Raw genomic sequence first — 18,446 nt, forward strand, 5'->3', positions numbered from 1 at the left:
CCCCTGGTTGGCCACTGTGTGAACAGACTGCTGGACTCAATGGGCCTGGGTCTGATCCAGCAGGGCCTTTCTTATGTTTTTATAACTCCAATCTGGAGAGCCAGGTTTGGTTCCCCGCTCCTCCTCATGAAGCTTGCTGGGTGTAGTCACAGTTCTCTCAGAACTTTCTCAGCCTCACCTACCTCACAAGATGCCTGTTTGGGGGGTGGGGTGAAGGCTGTCGTAAGCTGCTTTGAGACTCCTTACAGTAGAGAAAAGCGAGGGATAATCACCAACTCGTCTTCTTTTTTCACTTAAAGGTTTTGCTGCTCCACCTCAGATCCAACTGCTCTTCCAGGTCCTGCTCCTTGGCAGCTCCTGCCATCTTCTCATCACTTGAAAGGCAGCGATGGAAGCCTTTTGCCGCTCAGAGGACATGCTGGCAAAGGCATCCCAGGTCTGGGTGATGCTGGATGACATGGCCGAGAGTTCTCCCGAGAGTTACCGCCAATTCATGCAGCAGCAATTCAACAGTGCAAAGCAATATTATGCTCCTCCTGAGCCATATCTGTGCCTGGAAGCCCAGATCTTGGTATGTGAGCCATCTGTGCTGAAAGAAGGAATGGCAAACCTTCCGGGCTAAGCGGGACCCTCTCTACAGAAAGCCATTGACTAGTGGAATGCAGATGTGACAGGTGTGTCTGCCTGATTTGCATTTTGTAGTCAGGTTCAGACTACAAAAGACAAATCATGTAGACCTGCCTACAGTATGAGCATAAATTGCATTAGGAGCTTGTACAGTGGAGAGATCAGAAGCAATTGTATTGTCTTCTTCAGCAAATACTCCAGAAAATACAAACCAGGACTTGATAGCATTCCTGCTGGTGGGTCATGCATACAGAATAGCGAGGTAACTGATGACTGCTTCATTTCACTGATGACTGCTTCATTTCACAGTCGGCTTTAGTAACGGAATGGGTTTTAAATTCCCTTTGCAGGAGCCAACTGAAAACCGACTGTTCGTGAACCTCTGCAGTTGGAATAAAGTCCCCCCTCCCCAGTCCCAATCCGACCCAGTCCCGTTAAGTGCTGGCAAAATGGATATGTTTGCAAAGTCAGGTGAGCAAAGGAACTAGAGGCTTGATACTGAGCTTCCTGTATTGCATCAATTCTTCTTTCTGTAGGCTGTCAATGGAATGTCTTGATGCTGATTCTAGTACCTCCACCAAGCTGTGGCAGCAATGAACACTCTACTGGCTGGTTATAGGCCTACTTGCTCCCATACTGGTCCTGCACAAACACTACATTCATAAGCACAGGCCATCCGTGGTGCTTAAGCTTCAGTATGATTTAGTGGTGGACTTGGATCTTGAAGACCCAGGTTTCATTCCCCCCTCTACCATGTAAGCTCGTTGGGTGGCCTTGGGACAGTCACACACTCTCAGTCTAACCTACCTCGCGGTGTTGTGGTGAGGATAAAACGGAGAACAGTAGAAAGGTGGGCTTTGGATTTATGGCTGTCGGGGTAGGGCCTTTTCACTGATGTTCTCCTGGCTGTGAAATGCTTTCCCTCTTTTCCTGCACTTGGCACCTTCTCTAAGACTATTTGGCATCACACAACCCCTCTTCTTTCCTGAAGGCCTTCTGAGCCTTTTTCCCATGTTTCTTCTCCAGCCGGATGGTCCCCTCTGATTTATGGAATGGAGCTTAGGGAGGTTTATCTGCTCTCTGCCTTACTGCTCTGTTAGTGCAGGCTATTGTTTTTATGGATTTTATATTTACTGACTCTAAATTACGTCCTGCACAGTATAGCAGAGAGGCAACATAAATGCTTCATATAGAATATACCTCCCTATTAAAGAGACAAAACTGCACTATAGTAGTGTATAGCCCAAAACAGCATTGTTAAATACAATTGAAGACTAGCTTTTTCATTTTAGTTTTTTAAAAATAAGTTTCTAGTCATCATAGCTGGCTGTATTCTCACTCTCGCCTGATGTACAGAGCACAGTAACAATTTGACTCTTCTTTCAGAGTCTTACAGAGTCATCGACATTGCATACAATCCATCTGTCCTCGAGCAAGAAAAGAACCCATTAGAGAAAGACCAGCTGATTCGCTTATCCCTGAAGTTCATTGAGGAGCATTACAACATCACTCTGTCTCCCACGTACAGTATTGCAACAGTTAAAATGAAAGGAAGCATGGAAAGGATGAGGCAGAGCTTGCGGGGAGGGCATCCGACAGTGTCCCCGCCTACAAAGAGCACAAAGTATGGTAAGTAGCTCCCCAAATCATGAATAAGACTGAAAGCAAGATGGGGGTTGGGTGAACTACTCTCTGAATTTCTGGGTTGGAGGCACATAGGAACATGAAGTAGAGCCTGCTGGATCTGGTCCATCTAGTTGCCTTGGAGGGCTGAACGAACAGGGTGTAGAGGCCGAGGCCTTGCCCGGCTGCTTCCTCTGGTATCCAGAAGCTTGCTGTCTCCGTATACAGATGTTCCCTTTAATCAACGTGGTGAGTAGCCAATGGATGGACCTCTCCTAACCCCCTTTGCAAGCCAACTATGCTTGTGGCCATGCTTGAGAGCCGGCATGGTGTGGTGGTTAAGAGCGGTGGACTCTAATCTGGAGAACCGGGTTCAATTCCCTACTCCATATGAAGCCTGCTGGGTGACCTTGGGACAGTCTGTTCTCTCAGCCCCACCTACCTCGCAAGGTGCCTGTTGTGTGTGGGGGGGGGGAAGGGAAGGCGATTGTAAGCTGCTTTGAGACTCCTTTCAGTAGAGAAAAGCAGAGTATAAAAACATTTTCTTCTTCATCACGACATGCATTGGAAGTGATCAGCTGGCCATGGATTTCTCCCACTAACAGCAACACTGTCCTCCAGTACCAGGAACCTTCCTTGTGTGGGAGGACAGGCATCGCCACTTGTAAGAAATACTGAAATGTTGACAATGCTGGTGTAGGCCTTAGTCTGTTCTTTCACTTATTTACATTTATACCAAATAGACTCTCCGTCTGCTACAAAGACTGGCCTTAGGTTGCCCAGTATAAGTAAATATAACTCTTTTGGCTGCCAGCCTAAAAACAAAACAGGAAAAAAAAGATTTGGCATGAGGCAGGCAAAGGGCCATGGATTTGACACTCACCTACTACTCACGCAGTCATTCATTTGAATATGTTTTTAACTCCATGGATGGAAACGTAATCTTGGAAAGAGGGGATACTTGACCAGCTGAGAGACATCACAGCACCCGAGGAAGACAGCAGTCGGACTCTGCCAGCAGAGAAAACGGTTCCCTGTAAACCGTGCCTCATTGAGGAGATTTCTAGTATGGAGAGGCCAGAGGAACTGAGGTCTCTGGCCTATGAAGTCACCACCAGGAAGGATGCCAGCGGAAAAGCCCTGAAGCTTGAAGTGAAAGTTGAAGTGCCAGAGGTGTGCTGCATCTCCGAGTGTAACCTGAGCGTTTCTAAGGTAGGTCAGAATGATGAATTAGGGCTGACCCCACCTGCCCTCTCCCCCCGGGCGATCCCTATCTGTCTGGTGAGCCTGAATCTCTAGTAGCAGTTCCACATCTGTGTTTACAAAAAGCTTTTTAGGAACAGACGAGTATATATTTTATTTAATTCATGTACACCCCACTTTTCTCCCCAGTTGGGACCCAAGGAAGCTTACGTCGTTCTCTCCTCCATTTTAGCCTTGCAACAACCCTGTGTGGTAGGTTTGGCTGAGTGTGTGTGACTGGCCCAAGGTCACCCAGTGAGCTTCCATGGCACAAGTAGGAATTTGAACCTGGGACTCCCAGATACCAGTCCAACACTCTTAACCACTGCACCACATCAGCTATACTGCCCAATATCCTTTTTCCCAGTGACCTACCAGATTCCCCCGACAGAGCCTGCCCCTGTTGTTGCCACCCCCCCAGCACTGCAGTTTGAAGCCTACTGCTCTTAAACATGGGATGTTCTGTCACTGTGCTTTAGGATGACCTGTTGATCGAATGCCCTCGAAAATACCAACTGCACTTGAGTCTGCCGGAGTCTGTGGAGGAGGAAGCCGTATCGGCAAGGTTTTTCAAGAAGAAAGGGGTCCTGCTGATCACCATGCCGGTTTGCCAAGAGAAGCAAGAGCCGAGTGTTGAGTGAGCAACGATTTTAAAGGGGTTAATATTCAGTGTGCTGGCTCTTAGCCAGTATTTTACTCCTGTGAACAGGAAGCTCCGCTGCCCTTTGAACTGATGCAGCGCGTTCTCTACCACCGCCTCGAGATAAGACATGCCACCAGTAACAACGGTTACATATTTCTTATCCGTCACTGAATTTCTACCGTGCTATTAAACCGTAAGAGATAGCCACACTAACTAACCTTGTAAAGCAATACTCCTCAAAACAATTCCTGCATTAACCGGAATAAAAACCAGTTAAATCCTGTCGCTTCCTATGGTTTCTGAAGTTCAAAATACATTCATACCCTCTTCTCAAGAGCCATATTGCTTAGCTGGATAGATCAGATGTAGAAGTGGTTTTCCCTGGCATTAGCTGGGAATTAGATACCGGGGGGGCGGCGTTTGCTGGCAATGTTTAGATTGCTGGGAAACAGACTTCACTCACCACAGTTGCCCCAGGTCCATTGAAAGCTGACTTTGAGACTCCTGACACAAAGGTCCTCTCTGTTCTGGTTGCTGCCGGTTCAGCAGACAAAGAAAAAAACCTCTGGGCTGCTGTACTCTGTCCCAGTAGGGCTATCAGTAAGGCAGACAACGAACATACATATGAACACATGAAGGTGCTCTACGCTGAATCACACTATTGGTCCATCAAGGTCAGTATTATCTGCTCTGACAGGCAGCGGCTCTCCAGATTCTCAGGTTAAGGTCTTTCACATCACCTACTACGTGATCCTTAACTGGAGATGCTGGGGATCAAACCGGGGACCTTCTGCATACCAAGGATATGCTCTGACACAGTCCTTCCCCCAATGGTCAGTTGCAAAACAGTCAAGTTTTGTTTATTACCAAAAAAAGGCCTCACCGAACTTGGATCCTAACAAATAGCCCAGAAGCATCTGGCCTGCATGAGAAAAGCTTTCCCCTGCAACCCCCTCCCCTTCCCCAAGCAGGACAGGGTTCAACTCAAGTTTTTTTGGGGTCAATCCAGCAAGGACTGCGTGACTACTCCCATTCCCAATTAATACAGCTGCCAGCTGTAGGAGCCTCGGCTTCAGAAACCCCAGCCTGTTGCCCCGCCTGCTGCAGGCCTCTTCAGAGCGCCGTGCTGCTACAGGAGCACCCCGCCCTAGTGGGCCTGCACAGAAGGCTTCCCGATACATATTAGGAACCCAGGGTCAGCCATGTGTGCATGCTGACTTGTCTACACACAAACACCCACACAAAGAAAGCACTGGGGACAAGGAAAAGCAGGCCGATCAATTCCAAACCTTTAATGGAACACCAGGGCCCACTAGCCCAGTTTGGAACAGAGGACACTTTTAAAATTCATTTTAAGTGCAACCTGCCTCTTTACCAAAAAGATTGTAGGTATAACTGCAACCAAAATCAGAAAATATTGGTGAGGTGTTCTCACAAAAATATTTGCTCTCCACAGTATAACCTTTTTTAAATATTATTTTTAGTGGATTTGCGAGCACAGCTTTACAAGAGACAATATTTAATGTGCTGCATATGATACAGAACAATTCAGGGTCAGTTCACGTCACTGTCGCTGCCGCTCTCTGGGTCATGTCTCTTGGCAGCTAAATGTGATCCTCTTTTGGAAAGCGAGCCCAGGGGAGCATTTCCCACTTCTACATCCTTCCCACTACAGGACACAGCGATAAATACATTTGGGTGCAATCTGCAAAGGAAACCATTTCCTGCCATTCCATTTTTTACACTATTTACATGGCCAAAGAAATTCTGCTGCTTTCAAGACTTGGGTGGCCAAGACAGCTACCCGGCTGCACTAGCAGCATTTGTGGCCTGAAGAAAGAGCGTGGTCCCCAAGTGGGACCAGCCGGGACTTCACCACGACTGAGCCCGTCCTAGCCATTTCACGGGACGCTGAGCACACCAAACTTTCTCTGGATTAGAGGCAATCAGTCCAACCACCAGGGGCTTCTTTGTTGCACATTCCTGGGTTTAAACAAGGGGGACTGTGACCTTACATTCATGTGGCCCTGCATTACTGCCTTCAGTCTCAACACCTGCCAGAACTTCCTCAGTTACCTTGCCCGGGAAAAACTTCCAAATCCGGGAATATCGATGACACCATTTTTATTTTTATAGTGGATCTCAATGCCTGATGAATTGCACTGTTCCCTTGAACCGTGTCACCTGCTGAGAGTGAAGCAGCATCTTCTCAACTATGAAATGAAGGACTGAGTGGGGGTGGGGAAGAAGATACTCTGGATATTCTCCAAAAGGGGCACATTTTCATAAACGGTTTCGCAGTACAGTTTAGAGAGTACAATTCGTTCCCTTTTGCATTAAAGTGCTTTCAAAGGGTTCCTACAACTAGAAATCCTGAATAAATGCTGAATTCCCAAAATAATCTGGAGCGTGAACTGTTCGGAAGCCTATTCTGCTCCTGACCTCACTAAATGTCTGCTAGTCTAGAGGACAGGAGAACAAAACGGCTTACTTTCAATACTAGACTGGCAGTTCCATCCATCACACCTTTCAGGTTTCTCTCCTTTTTCTTTTAAAGCTTTTGCAATCCAGCTTGCTTGCTTTGGGGAACTCAGAAGGGGCCTTCGGATTGCTGGACTGGGCTGGCCTTTGTTCCCTTGATCAGAAAGAAGCACAAGCTCCTCACATGATTCTACACAGCTGGGATTTTTTAAGAGGGGGAAAGTTTGCAAATTCATTCGCCGTACAAAATACAGCATAGTTGTAGACACTTCTGGAAAGTGCTTTGCAAACTAGTAATCTGTACAGCTGGCAATAAAAATTACCAGCAACTGTATGTATATTTATATATATATATTTGTTTAAAAAATAAAGAAAGGAACATTTGTTTAAAAGTCTAAACACTAGGTATATAAATAGCTTCTTTAGGGTGAAGTGATGTGGCCAAATCAGTCCTGACGGCTTGGGGGGAGGATTATAGCAACATGGTGGTGGGCTTCTCCAGGAACTTCTTGAACTCGGCGAGCCACTGGGCTCCGACAGCCCCGTCCACAACGCGGTGGTCACAGCTCAGGGTCACGGACATCATGCTGGCCACGTCAAACCTGGGTGGGGAGAGATGGCCCAGACGCTTAGCCCTCTGCAAACCTAGCCCAAGAGACGAATCCCTGGTGCAATTGACTATTTTATTCAAAGACCCTCTCTCAAGTAGAAAAGAGCAAGAGTCCAGTAGAACCTTAAAGACTAATAACATTTCTGGCAGGGTATCCAGATTAACACGGCTACCCTCTCTTAAGGTTGCAGCTGCACTTTTGGAGGTTTCTTGAACCAAAATTAGTACGGATGAACATAAAAAGCTGCCTTTGATCCTCCTCACTTACCATTGTCTACTCTTACTGGCAGCAGCTCTCCAAAAGACAGAACCCAAGGCTGTATTAAAGCAGGCTCTCCATGATGGAGCCGGAACCCCTCCCTTATTTATTGTTATATCGTCTGTGTTTATAGTCCATCTTTCTCACTAAGGCTCAAAGCGGATCACACGGTGCAAGCTGAAAAGCCTGTGTGAAGAGACATCTAATAAGCACAGTGTATGTCGATACAATCCATGGGAGGAGACATCAAATGAGCCATGTCCCAGGACTGCCCAAGTCTGAATGAGCATTATTAGGCACGATACAGAGTGTGGATATAATGAAGGAAAATGGTATCTCATCAGTAGCCGCTTTCGGGTTGCTGGTTTTGGAATCCTGTTGCGCCGATATTGAAACTATTACATTGTACCCCAGTTGGCTGGGCGCTACACTCGTCCTTTGCTACCACGTGTTATGTTGGAGAAAGGAAGTGTTGAAGTATACGGAACGAATGCTACAAGCAGCCCAACCCTGTGAACGCACCCTTGGAAGCATGCTTTAGACAGTATCTGATGAAAGCTTTGGTTATAAAAACAAACTGTCTTTTTAAACCCATTAATTGGTTAAGCATTGTTTTTTTAACTCACTAATTGTCACTTCACACTGCCTCAGATTACTTCCTTGAGGATTCTGCAGGGGATGAGGCAAATTGCCAGTGAAGAAGAAAGCCTCAGTCCCATCTTTTCCACAAATTACGGAATGTTCCCTGTTACAGTAACGCCCCAGAGCCTCTCCCGCATGCATTACCTCCTACCTAAACACACTTACCCCTTTTCATTATCTGCCGGCACCAGCCGTTTCTCGGAACCACCAACTGCTAAAATGCAAGCCTGTGGTGGATTGATTATGGCAGAGAAGTTCTTGATGCCATACATTCCTAAATTTGAGACCGTGAATGTTCCGCCCTGGAAATAAACACACCGTGTCAATGTCGTGTCCTGGGCCACTGTGTCTGGCAGGTTGTCACTTGTGCCACAGAAGAGGATCCCTTCGCAAATCTGCTTCCCAGCCAACCATGCAGCTCGAGTCTCTCTGGCCATCCAGATTTCAGAGGCCCTCTGGTGCCGCATTCCTCACCTGAAATTCATGCGGCTGTAGCTTGCCTTCGCGAGCTTTGGCAGCTAGCGTGACAACATCTCGGTTAATGGACGCCAGCCCCTTTATGTGAGCGTTAAACACGATTGGAGTTATGAGACCTGCTGGGGTACTGACTGCGACGTTGACGTCAACCACATGATTCCTGGAAGAGGCACAAAATCAAAAAACACACAAGCAAGGCTGAAAAAGACAGCCCAGGTTTTAAACACACAGCGGCAGCCACTTCTTGCAACCTATCTACGCTCACCTTCTCCAAACCCTTCCGACCTCACTTGACTTACTTGCATGAGAAGTTATCTAACAACCAGCCACAGCCCCCGGAGCTCAAATGGCTCCAGCGTGCTCTGAGATGTGGCTGTTCGTTACCCAGAACTCTACTGTTCACTTACTGCCTAATGACCGTGTCCAGCCAAGAGGAATTCGCTTCAGGCACCTTCAGACAAGCCAGCGCCGAAGCCTTAATAATGAAGTCATTGACAGAGAGTTTAACGTTCTCCGGCGTCTCCTGCAAAGACAAGATAGAGGATGGCAATGCGGGCAGAAGGGCTCATCCTCCATAGCCGCTCTCAGAGGAGGGCAGGTGATTCTTCCCACCACAGTCCTCCACCTAACTACAAGGACTGCAGGAAACCGATCTTCCCAAACAGCCCCAACAGGCCTTATTAAGTGAACTTAATCCTCAGCTCAAGTGACACCCAGCGTGGTGTAGTAGTTAGAGCGTTAGGCTAGGATCCGGGATGCCCAGGTTCAAATCCCCACTCAAACTCAGAAGCTCACTGGGTGGCCGTGAGCCAGTCACTCTCTCTCAGCCCAGCCTACTTCACAGGGTTGTTGTGAGGATAACATGGAGATGGGGAGGCTGTTGTAAGCCACTTTGGGTCCCCATTGGGGAGAAAAGTGGGGTATAAACTAAATAAAGTCCTAGGAGCAAACAGGAGCAGGACTAAAACTGAATGTCTTCTCAGAGAGCCCACTTGGTCAAGGCAGGTTTGAAAAGAGAAGAAGAGAGAGAAGAGTTGGTTTTTTACATGCCGACTTTCTCTGCCACTTAAGGGAGACTCAAACCGGCTTACAATCACCTTCCCTTCCCCACAACAGACACCCTGCGAGGTAGGTGGGGCTGAGAGAGCTGTGACTAGCCCAAGGTCACCCAGCTGATTTTGTGTGTAGGAGCAGGGAAACATATCCAGTTCACCAGATTAGCCTCTGCCGCTCATGTGGAGGAGTGAGGAATCAAACCCGGTTCTCCAGATCAGACTCTGCCACTCCAAACCACTGCTCTTAACCACTACACCAAGCTGCAGCACTCAGTTCACAACAGGGTTTCCCCTCCTCCTTTCAGACTAAGTGGTAGCCTCTCCTCTTCTCTCCAATTTGGGATTCCAGATGAGAGGCCTGCAGAAGGCGGCCTGAGCTACTTCTCCTCACTTCTGCCCTAATGACACATCTCCCCGGGGCGCGAAACCTGTCCCCTCCCCCTAAGCTACCTCTGAACTAATCATATTTCACTTTGCACTTCCCATCTCTGGTTGTCTGTCCTAAGATCTGAGAATGCAAAGAAGGAGGGACCCTTGAGGGATGCACATAGACCCCCTATCCTGCTGGAATACCCATGGAAGGCAGGCAGAGCACACGCGTCATGCTCCAGCATCTTGTCTGTCACACAAGGGAAACTCAGGGAAACACTAAGCCATTATTGAGAGAGACCCATTTCGATCCAGGAGGTCCACGCTGATTCCCCCTCCCACCCCCCAAACGCTTTCAAACAGTTTCACTAACAGCAAAGTACCTGGTTGAGCTCTTTTCTTAGCACCAGTATTTCTCCCATGTCTACATCAACGGAGAGGTAGTAATGAGGTATCGTTTGCTTGGACTGCATCAAGCGCTGAGCGATAACCTGCGGGCAAGGTGGGGCGTTAAGATCTGACCCGGGCCTGGCCTACACAGGAAGCAGAACTGACTGTACCACCACATTCTTCAGGAGGATACCACGTTGGACTATTCCTCCAGAAATGCTTCCCACAAGTAGAAAACTTAACCCAGCCAACTTTTCCTTGTGCTTTTCCCTGTCCTAATGAGCATGGATTGCTTTTACACACAGAAGCATTTGAACGTGGTACCTCCACCTGTAACTTGAAATGGTATAGTCCATCTGACCCCCTTATTTTGAGGCATGTGTAGATCGGGCTTTGGTAAAGGGCCAGAGAGGATGGCGAAACGTCATTATTAGATTTCCTTAACATCCCCAGTCTCCCACAAACCCACCTCAGCACCCAGGGAAGAGGAACAGCCAACAAATTCTCCACTCAGGCTATTAAGTTTTCACGGTTCTGGAGCACAGATCTTTGCTGCCAGCCACCGCTCTATAAAGGGGAGAGGACGGGCTCTTTACCTTGCGAATATTGCTGATCGGAATATCTGTGAAGGCGCCTGTGGGAAGGGCTGCGGCAGCTGCCGGTGGAGCCAAAGGAGCTGCTTCAGGTGCCCGGGGGGCCTGTTGGTGGGAGAGATTCTCAGTGAACAAGAACTGGGAGCGAAGAAGTCTTAACCACCACCACCAGGAGTGAAGATGACAACTGATTTCTTTTCCGCTATGCCAAACACTGAGTTTTGAAGTGTCCTCATTATTCCATGCACAAAGATGGCTGTTCTGAATCCCTGCTGCCGCCCCCTTTCCTGACTTTTTCCAATTCACAGAAAAACATAACTCCTGATTCAGCTCCATCCAATGCAGTTTAGCTAATTTAGAGCCCCAGTGTGTCTGAAAACACAGTGTGGGAGTGAAGTGGGGCTGTGGGCAGACCATGGCTGGGAAGGTGAGGGAGCTTGCAAGCAGGGAGGCTGCAGAGGATGTAGCACCCAGAGGTGGGCATGTGCGCAGGCATCCTAATAGGCGGGCATATATCCAGGCTTAATCTGAGCTAATCAAACCTTTGGCAGCAGGTCACAATTCTACACAGTTATGGCAGCACCAGCAGCTGCTCCCATAAAGACATTCAGTTGGTGCTGGAGATGACCAAAGCTCTGAACTAATTCCACACCATTTCACTGAGAGTAAGATAAAAGCATTTGCGAGCATCACATTCCTAGCAAACAATCTCTTGATGCGGCAGGCTGTGCAAACCGTTCTCTGTTCCTAAAGCAACAATCGACAGATCTGTCAGGAAGATGCACCCTGGATTGTTAGAGTTACCCGGAGTTGAGGGAAGGTACCCAGAAAGTGCTCCAAGGTCTTGTTTGTGCAGCATCATGCCTGTCCCAGACTGGACACAGAGCCCCAGCTTGGGAAAGGTCCTCCAATAGCTTATCAAATGTCCACACCCTGCCGAGGCCAAAGTAATGCGTTGCTGCAGATCACGCTGTACTCACCGGGGCAATCTTGGATGGCACAAACGATTCGATGTCTTTCTTTGTTATCCGCCCATCTGGACCCGTCCCTGGGGCAGATGTAGAACACAAACATTTAAGCAATGCCTGGCTGAGTGAGTTAGGGGCCAGCTCAGTTGCCCAAGCCTTCAGAAGCATGCCGAGAACAACCACTCACCTTTCACTTGCGAAAGATCAACTCTTTTCTCTGCTGCCAGCTTCTTTGCCAGGGGGCTGACTACAATCCTTCCTTTAGGTGTGCTAATTTTAGCTGAAGCGGGGGCTCCAGACGGGGGCATTGGTGGTAGAGGAGCTGCCATCTTGGGAAAAAGGATAAGGTGCTGTAGGGGGTTACCGTCTGGCTTGAGCGTACCTTTAAGCATCCCCCCAGTGCAAGCATCCCCCCCAGTGCACCTATCTCAACCTGTGCCCGATTGTGCAGCGCAAAGGGACATAGCTGGGGCATAGTGGTAACCTCTCTGGGTCCAGTACCAACAGAATGGTGGGTTTGTGTTAGCATGGGTATGGCTAGCAGGAACTGGCCAGGGAGCCCACCTTACTCAGAAGAAGAATGAGAGAGAAGAGAGATGATTGTACAGGATGGAACACATGGCAGGAAGTGGGCTAAACAGTCTGGCCTCCCAAGTGCAGCGTTCAGCAGAGAGCTGAGCCACCTCACTAGGAGTATAGAATCATAGTGTTGAAAGAGACCACCAGGGTAATCTAGTCGTTTCATTCTAAATCAGTGGTTCCCAAAGTGGGCAGTACCACCCCCTGGGGGGCGGTGGGATTACCTAGGGGGGCACTAAGAGGCAAGGGGGCAGCAGGGGGACTCCTTCAACTGTGTTGTTCACTAATTTACAATAGATCAAGCTATGGCACCATGCTGGCAAATTTGATGGAAACTATCAGAATTTTTTTCTAGACTTTGAAGAGCTAAAGTACATTTCACTAAAAAGTTTTAATTTGATTTGGAATAGATGTGCAATTAATTGTTACTGTTTTGGGGTGCTGGGGTTGAGTTTGTGAAATCAAGGAAGAAGTGGCCTGAAAAGGTTGGGAACCACTGCTCTAAACTGACACAGCCCCTTCACATGGAAGTGACTGAGAAAGCAGATCAAACTGGCAAACAGGCTGCCTAAGCCAGTCTCCAAATCCCCAAGGAGGGCTGGCTTGGGGTGGCCCCTTCCATTTGCAAAACCCTCCTGTGCAAGAGAAGGAATTCAGAAGAATCTGGGCCCAAGTGGATATGCTGGTTGGGGCTTTCATCATTCCCCCCACCCCCCCCAATCAGAGAAGGTACCACGGAGGTTGTACTTACAGGGCTCGGTGGCAAAACAGGGGCTGGGGGCTTGACATCAGCCACTCCGGCATCCCTGTAGTCTGCGAATGCTGGAATGTCCGACTCCTTCTCCACGATGATACAGAGCGGAGTTCCTAAAGGTACGTCCCTTGTGCCTTCTGCCACCAAGATTTTAGCCAAGTAACCTTCTTCTTGCACTTCGAAGCCTTCAGGGGGAGGGGGAGAAAAAATTGTTTGGAGGGAGAAATAATCAAGATTCACAATTCCACTGCACAAAAATCCACTAAAGCTACATGCGTAAATGCCAGTGCACAAATTATGTGTAAATTGTAATTTTTAAAAAAGTATCAGCAAGTTTAGGGAACAGATGTTCAGGCATTTATCAAATCTGGAGCAATATTTAGCAAAGAGCTTCATCACTACAAGATGTGAAAAACTTAGATGGCTGCCTTACACAGAGCCAGGATCACTGGTCCAGTGAGCTTGGTATTGTCTACTCTGACAGACAGCAACTCTCCGGGATTTGAAAGGTCTTTAACTGGAGATTTCAAGGATGAGACCTTCTGCAGGTAAAGCATGTACTGTTATCCCTGAGCTACGGTCCCTTCTATGAAGCAGACTCAGTCAGACTGTGAGCCCGTCTGGTCCGACTGGCCGTGGCTCTCCAGGGTCTCAGGCAGAAAAAGGTCTTTTCCTGCGTCCACAGTCCTTTAACTGGAGATGCAGGGATTGAACATGGGAATTCCTGCAGGCAAAGCAGGAGCTGTACGTCACTGAGCCGTAGCCCATCCATGATGGTCTTCATGAAATGCAAATGGAAACCATCCCCAAAGCCTGTCTTACTTGAGAGTTCAGAAATTTCTCACCTATCGTCGCTTTGTCAGTCTCAATTTCTGCCAACAAGTCTCCTTCACTCAGCTTCTCACCAACCTTCTTCTCCCACCTCTGAACGGTGCCCATCGTCATGGTGGGTGAGAGGGCGGGGAGAGCAATCTATGGAAGATTTGATTGGATTTTATACCCCTACTTTCTCTACCTTTGAGGACCCTCAAACCGGCTTACAATTGCCTTCCTTTCCTCTCCCCACAACAGACACCTTGTGAGGTAGGCGTCTGTAACTAGCCCAAGGTCACCCAGCAGGCTTCGTGCATAGGAATGGGGACATCAACCCAGTTCACCAGATTAGACTCCGCCGCTCAAGTGGAGGAGCAGGGAATCGAACCCGGTTCTCCAGATTAGAGTCCACCACTCTTAACCACTACACCACCCGGGAATTAAGAGCGCACAACAGCCTTTTTTCCTACCAGATCTCAGTGATCTGGTAGCAAGAAACAGATGAATGAGGTTTAGTCAACAGTGTGGTTACATCTCTGCTCTGGCTTCCTTACGTGCGACATCAGTGAAAGGAGGCAACAGAAGCCTCCTCTCTCACACAGCCTCTAATTCGCGAACAACCCTTCCTGTGTCCCTCTGGTGCCCCCAGAGAAAGGGCTGTGACCCACGGGAGGTTTCTCACCCCCAAGAGAACTTCCCAGTTCTTCACAATTGCACATACTTGGACATCTGTCACAGAGATATCCAGGATGGGGAGTGAGGGATTCTGCTGGCAATTTCATACGATACCTGCAAGTGAGGAGGGTAAGAGCTGCCTGGGGCCTGAGTAGGAGGCTGAGCTGGCGGCGGAGAGGGGGGAGCTGCTGCTGCTGGAGGGGGAGGCACTGAGGCTGCAGGGGCCGCAGGATCCAAGGCGTAGTTCTTGAAGGCATCAACAAGTTCTGGCCTGGGAAAAGGCAGGAAGGAGCCATGAGCCAATCCAGAGGTGGCAGCCTGAGCATTCGAACTGGGGCACCCAGGATGCCCCAGGTGACTGCCACTAAACACCCAAGTGTGCCAACCATGTGCCAGGTGCCGTGCACAACACCGAGGAAAAATGCTCCCTGCCCAGCCAGGCAGAGAGGAGAAAGAGACAATGGCAGGGCTTGGAAAAGGTGGGCTCAGCCTCAGAATCTATTTGTTTATTTAAAAAATTCTATGCCACCTTTCCCCTCCAATCAGGGTCCCCAAGGCGGTGTACATCAAAACATTAGAACAATTAAAAACAACACTTCCATAAAAACATATAAACAAACAATACCAAAAACAGGGAAGAGGTACAATAAACGTTATTGTGGGTATGCCAAACGAACCAAAAAGATCTTCACCCGCTGGAGGAAGACACCAATAGGAGGTTGAAATGCAGTGGATCGGCTGGCGAGACCAGAACACAGGACTGTCTCTGTGCAAGTGCAGAGTGCCTCTCACCACTGCCTAATGGCAAGCAGCCTGCTCATATTTCAGAGGACTAGGGAAAAGGGATTCCTAGTAGACTTGAGACCCGGCACCTGGCCAGTTCAAGGCAACGGCAAAGGCTCTGGAAGTCTGGAAAAGGTTTTGTTGCTGCTGAGGAGGAATGAGCTAGAAGAGGGACTGACAGAGAAAACGTCTTAGGAAACAGAGTGGCTAAGCCAAAACCGGCGGGGGGGGGGGGGGGACGACACACAAAACGAAAGCAGATGGCAGGAAGGGAGGGAACCTCACCCAGCTGAGTCCAAGCCTACTCACTTGTCCACCGTGATGCATATGACGGCTCCGATGGGAACATCCCGTGTTCCTTCCGCTACCAGGATCTTGGCCAGGTAGCACTCTTCCATGCTCTCAAAACCCACTGTCGCTTTGTCCGTCTCCACCTTCACGTACACACAACCGTCTTGTTACGGCAAAAACAACAGCCCTAAAACAGTTCCATGACGTTTGTCTGAGCTTCACCCCATCAACCGCCCCCCCCCCATTATCAGGAAGCCTCCCCGCCGAGACTACAGCAAGGATCAACTCCCACTTCTCCTTCAAGCACAGACAGCGGGGGAATCATTGGGGGATGATGGAAACAAATACGACGGATTTGCCCAGAAACCACAACAAGAAACTGCCTTCTACTGAGCCAGACCTTTGGCCTATCAAGATCAGTATTTCCTACTCTGACTGGCAGCAGCTCTCCAGTGTCTCAGCCAGAGAAAGGTCCTTCACTACACCTGCTACCTGACTTTTTCAACATGACCAGGGACTGAACCCTGACCTTTCTGAATGTAAGCAGGATGTTTTGCTTTTGAGGCACGGCCACCCTGTAAAAAGGGAATTTACAACACATTCAAAAGTGGGGGTCCGGACCCTCTTATCGACCAAGAGCCTCGATTTAAAAGCAGGCTCTGTCTCCTGTCAAGGTACCTCGGCTATCAGGTCCCCCTCGTTGATCTTATCGCCTTCTTTCTTCTCCCAGCGGGCGATGGTCCCCATCTGCATGGTCGGGGAGAGGGCAGGCAAAGGCACCTGGAAGGGAAAGGGGGTCGTCACAAAGGGAACGGGCGGCTCCCACCCGGGCACAGCGAGGGATGCCTGCACCCATCTCGGCCGTCTGCTCCCGCAGGTCCCTTTCTCAGCCCTCTGCCCTTTTCCAGCAGAGTTTGTTTCGCTTGAGGTGGAGGCTAGAAAGAGGGGCGGCCGGCTGCGACTGGACCTTGGAGGGAGGCAGGATCCTGGCTGTCATCCCCACCCAAGAACACTTCCGGGGGTCCCAGAGGCTTTCACTCCCCTTGGGGATGTGTCATCACCACCTAAGAATACTTCTAGGGGTCTCAGGGGCTGTCATCCCCACCCTAAAACACTTCTGGGGGTCCTGGAGGCTTTTACTCCACTTGGGGATCTGTCATCACCACCTAAGAACATTTCTAGGGGTCCCAGGGGCTGTCATCCCCTCCCTAGAACAATTCTGGGGGTCCCAGAGGCTTTCACTCCCCTTGGGGATCTGTCATCCCCACCTCAGAATGGTGTAGAAACCTTAGTGGGAAATCCATTCCACGCTTCCTTTGCAACCGTTTTTGTGCTTTAATGTCTTTCCATGGAGTCAATGCAAGTCAACCGGCACTCTCTTTTCCCATTATCTTCAACGGGCTGTGCAGCCTCTCCCGTTGCTTCCAATGGGCTGACTTGTCATTCGTTTTAGTACATCCCGAGTCCCCGACCCCAGGTAGAGGGGGCCCGGGGCTGATATAGAAGGGGGTCCCTGGGCCCATCGTGGTCAGCAGGCGGATGCTGAGACAGAGAACGGGATGAAAGAGAAGGAAGCCCAGCCCTGGGCCAGGGGAAAAAGCCAGGCGGGCAAAGAGCCACCCTGCTGGGGGTGCTGCCCAGGGACTTGTCTCCCCCCCCCGGGATCCTCCACGGAGGAGACCCCCTCTGACCTTGGGCAGAGGCAGGATCCTGAAAGGGAAGAGTCCCCGACCGCCGGGGCAGACAGACCCATGCTGTGGGCCCCTTCGGTGGCAGGGGGAGGCCAAGGCAGAGAGCAGGAAGCCCAGCCCTGGGCCAGGGGAGGGAGGCAGGCGGGCAAAGGGCCACCCCGCTGGGGGGGGGGTGCTGCCCAGGGGCTTGTCTCCCCCCCCCCCAGGGCCCCGAAGGGCATCTCAAGGGCGAGGCCGGGCGCCCCATGCCAGGCTCCTCCACCAGCCCGTGCCCCTGGCAAGGGGCTCCCAAGGCTTCGCCAGCCTGCCTGCCCGCCCCGCAGGGTGGGGCCAGGAGGACGGGGCCCCCTCCGCCCCATTGGTGGGGCGGGGGCGGGGGGCGGCCCCCTCCCTCCCTCCCTCCCTCCCACCCCCCGGGCCCTGCTCACCTTCTGGTGGGGCGGGTGGCTGCACCATCGGCGGGCGGGCTGGGCCTGGGCCGGGGGGCTCCTCCGCGCCGCCCCCTCCCGCAGCGGCGTCAGGCCTACCAGCCCCCCGCCGCCGCTGCCACACCGCCAGGCGCGGCCCCGGCGCGGCCCCGCGGCGCTCGCCCCCCAGGGCCGCAGCGGGGCCGCGCACTGCTGGGCCACGCGCCGCGCCAGCACGCGCCACATCCCGACCCACGAGCACGAGCACGAGGAGGAGGAGGCCGCGCCGGACCCAGCCGCCCCTCCGTGAGGCGAGCGAGTGACCTCCCGCCTCTCCGCAGACGGCAGCGCCGAACGGCACGGGGCGCGCGACGGTGTCGCAAAAGGGAGCCGCGAAGCGCGGGGCGGGGGGGAGGGAGGAGGGAGGAGGAAGGGCGGGGCGGGGCGGGGCGCGCCCGCCGGGCCAGGCGGAGA

The 18,446-nt window shown here is 50.7% G+C and overlaps 2 protein-coding genes across 2 annotated transcripts; one reads left to right on the forward strand and one right to left on the reverse strand.

The window, feature by feature from the left end:
* Positions 1 to 373: 373 nt before the first annotated feature.
* On the forward strand, positions 374 to 4,133 carry PIH1D2 (PIH1 domain containing 2). Its single transcript, XM_056860230.1, has 5 exons — positions 374 to 571; positions 978 to 1,098; positions 2,014 to 2,256; positions 3,203 to 3,462; positions 3,972 to 4,133. The coding sequence occupies exons 1-5, from the start codon at positions 389 to 391 to the stop codon at positions 4,131 to 4,133; spliced, it is 969 nt and encodes a 322-aa protein (XP_056716208.1). The 5' UTR covers positions 374 to 388.
* Positions 4,134 to 6,670: 2,537 nt separating this feature from the next.
* DLAT (dihydrolipoamide S-acetyltransferase) lies at positions 6,671 to 18,218 on the reverse strand. Its single transcript, XM_056860227.1, has 14 exons — positions 17,994 to 18,218; positions 16,553 to 16,654; positions 15,893 to 16,017; positions 14,915 to 15,071; positions 14,158 to 14,284; positions 13,310 to 13,497; positions 12,167 to 12,308; positions 11,992 to 12,059; positions 11,015 to 11,116; positions 10,412 to 10,519; positions 9,012 to 9,127; positions 8,602 to 8,764; positions 8,293 to 8,429; positions 6,671 to 7,218 (listed from the first exon to the last, which is right to left on the reverse strand). Exons 1-14 carry the CDS (start codon positions 18,216 to 18,218, stop codon positions 7,089 to 7,091), a joined length of 1,890 nt encoding a protein of 629 aa, XP_056716205.1. The 3' UTR covers positions 6,671 to 7,088.
* Positions 18,219 to 18,446: the final 228 nt, after the last annotated feature.

The sequence above is a fragment of the Euleptes europaea genome, chromosome 14 (assembly GCF_029931775.1).
Source record: "Euleptes europaea isolate rEulEur1 chromosome 14, rEulEur1.hap1, whole genome shotgun sequence".
Classification (NCBI taxonomy): Eukaryota; Metazoa; Chordata; class Lepidosauria; order Squamata; family Sphaerodactylidae; genus Euleptes; species Euleptes europaea.

Excerpts from the sequence above, each read along its gene's own strand:
- PIH1D2 (XM_056860230.1), top strand. The coding sequence starts at position 389 with ATGGAAGCCTTTTGCCGCTCAGAGGACATGCTGGCAAAGGCATCCCAG. Across the intron at positions 1,099-2,013 it reads GGATATGTTTGCAAAGTCAG|AGTCTTACAGAGTCATCGAC; the intron begins GTGAGCAAAGGA and ends CTCTTCTTTCAG. Across the intron at positions 3,463-3,971 it reads GTAACCTGAGCGTTTCTAAG|GATGACCTGTTGATCGAATG; the intron begins GTAGGTCAGAAT and ends ACTGTGCTTTAG.
- DLAT (XM_056860227.1), bottom strand. The coding sequence starts at position 18,218 with ATGTGGCGCGTGCTGGCGCGGCGCGTGGCCCAGCAGTGCGCGGCCCCG. Across the intron at positions 15,072-15,892 it reads ATATGCATCACGGTGGACAA|GCCAGAACTTGTTGATGCCT; the intron begins GTGAGTAGGCTT and ends GCCTTTTCCCAG. Across the intron at positions 11,117-11,991 it reads TGCCATCCAAGATTGCCCCG|GCCCCCCGGGCACCTGAAGC; the intron begins GTGAGTACAGCG and ends TCCCACCAACAG.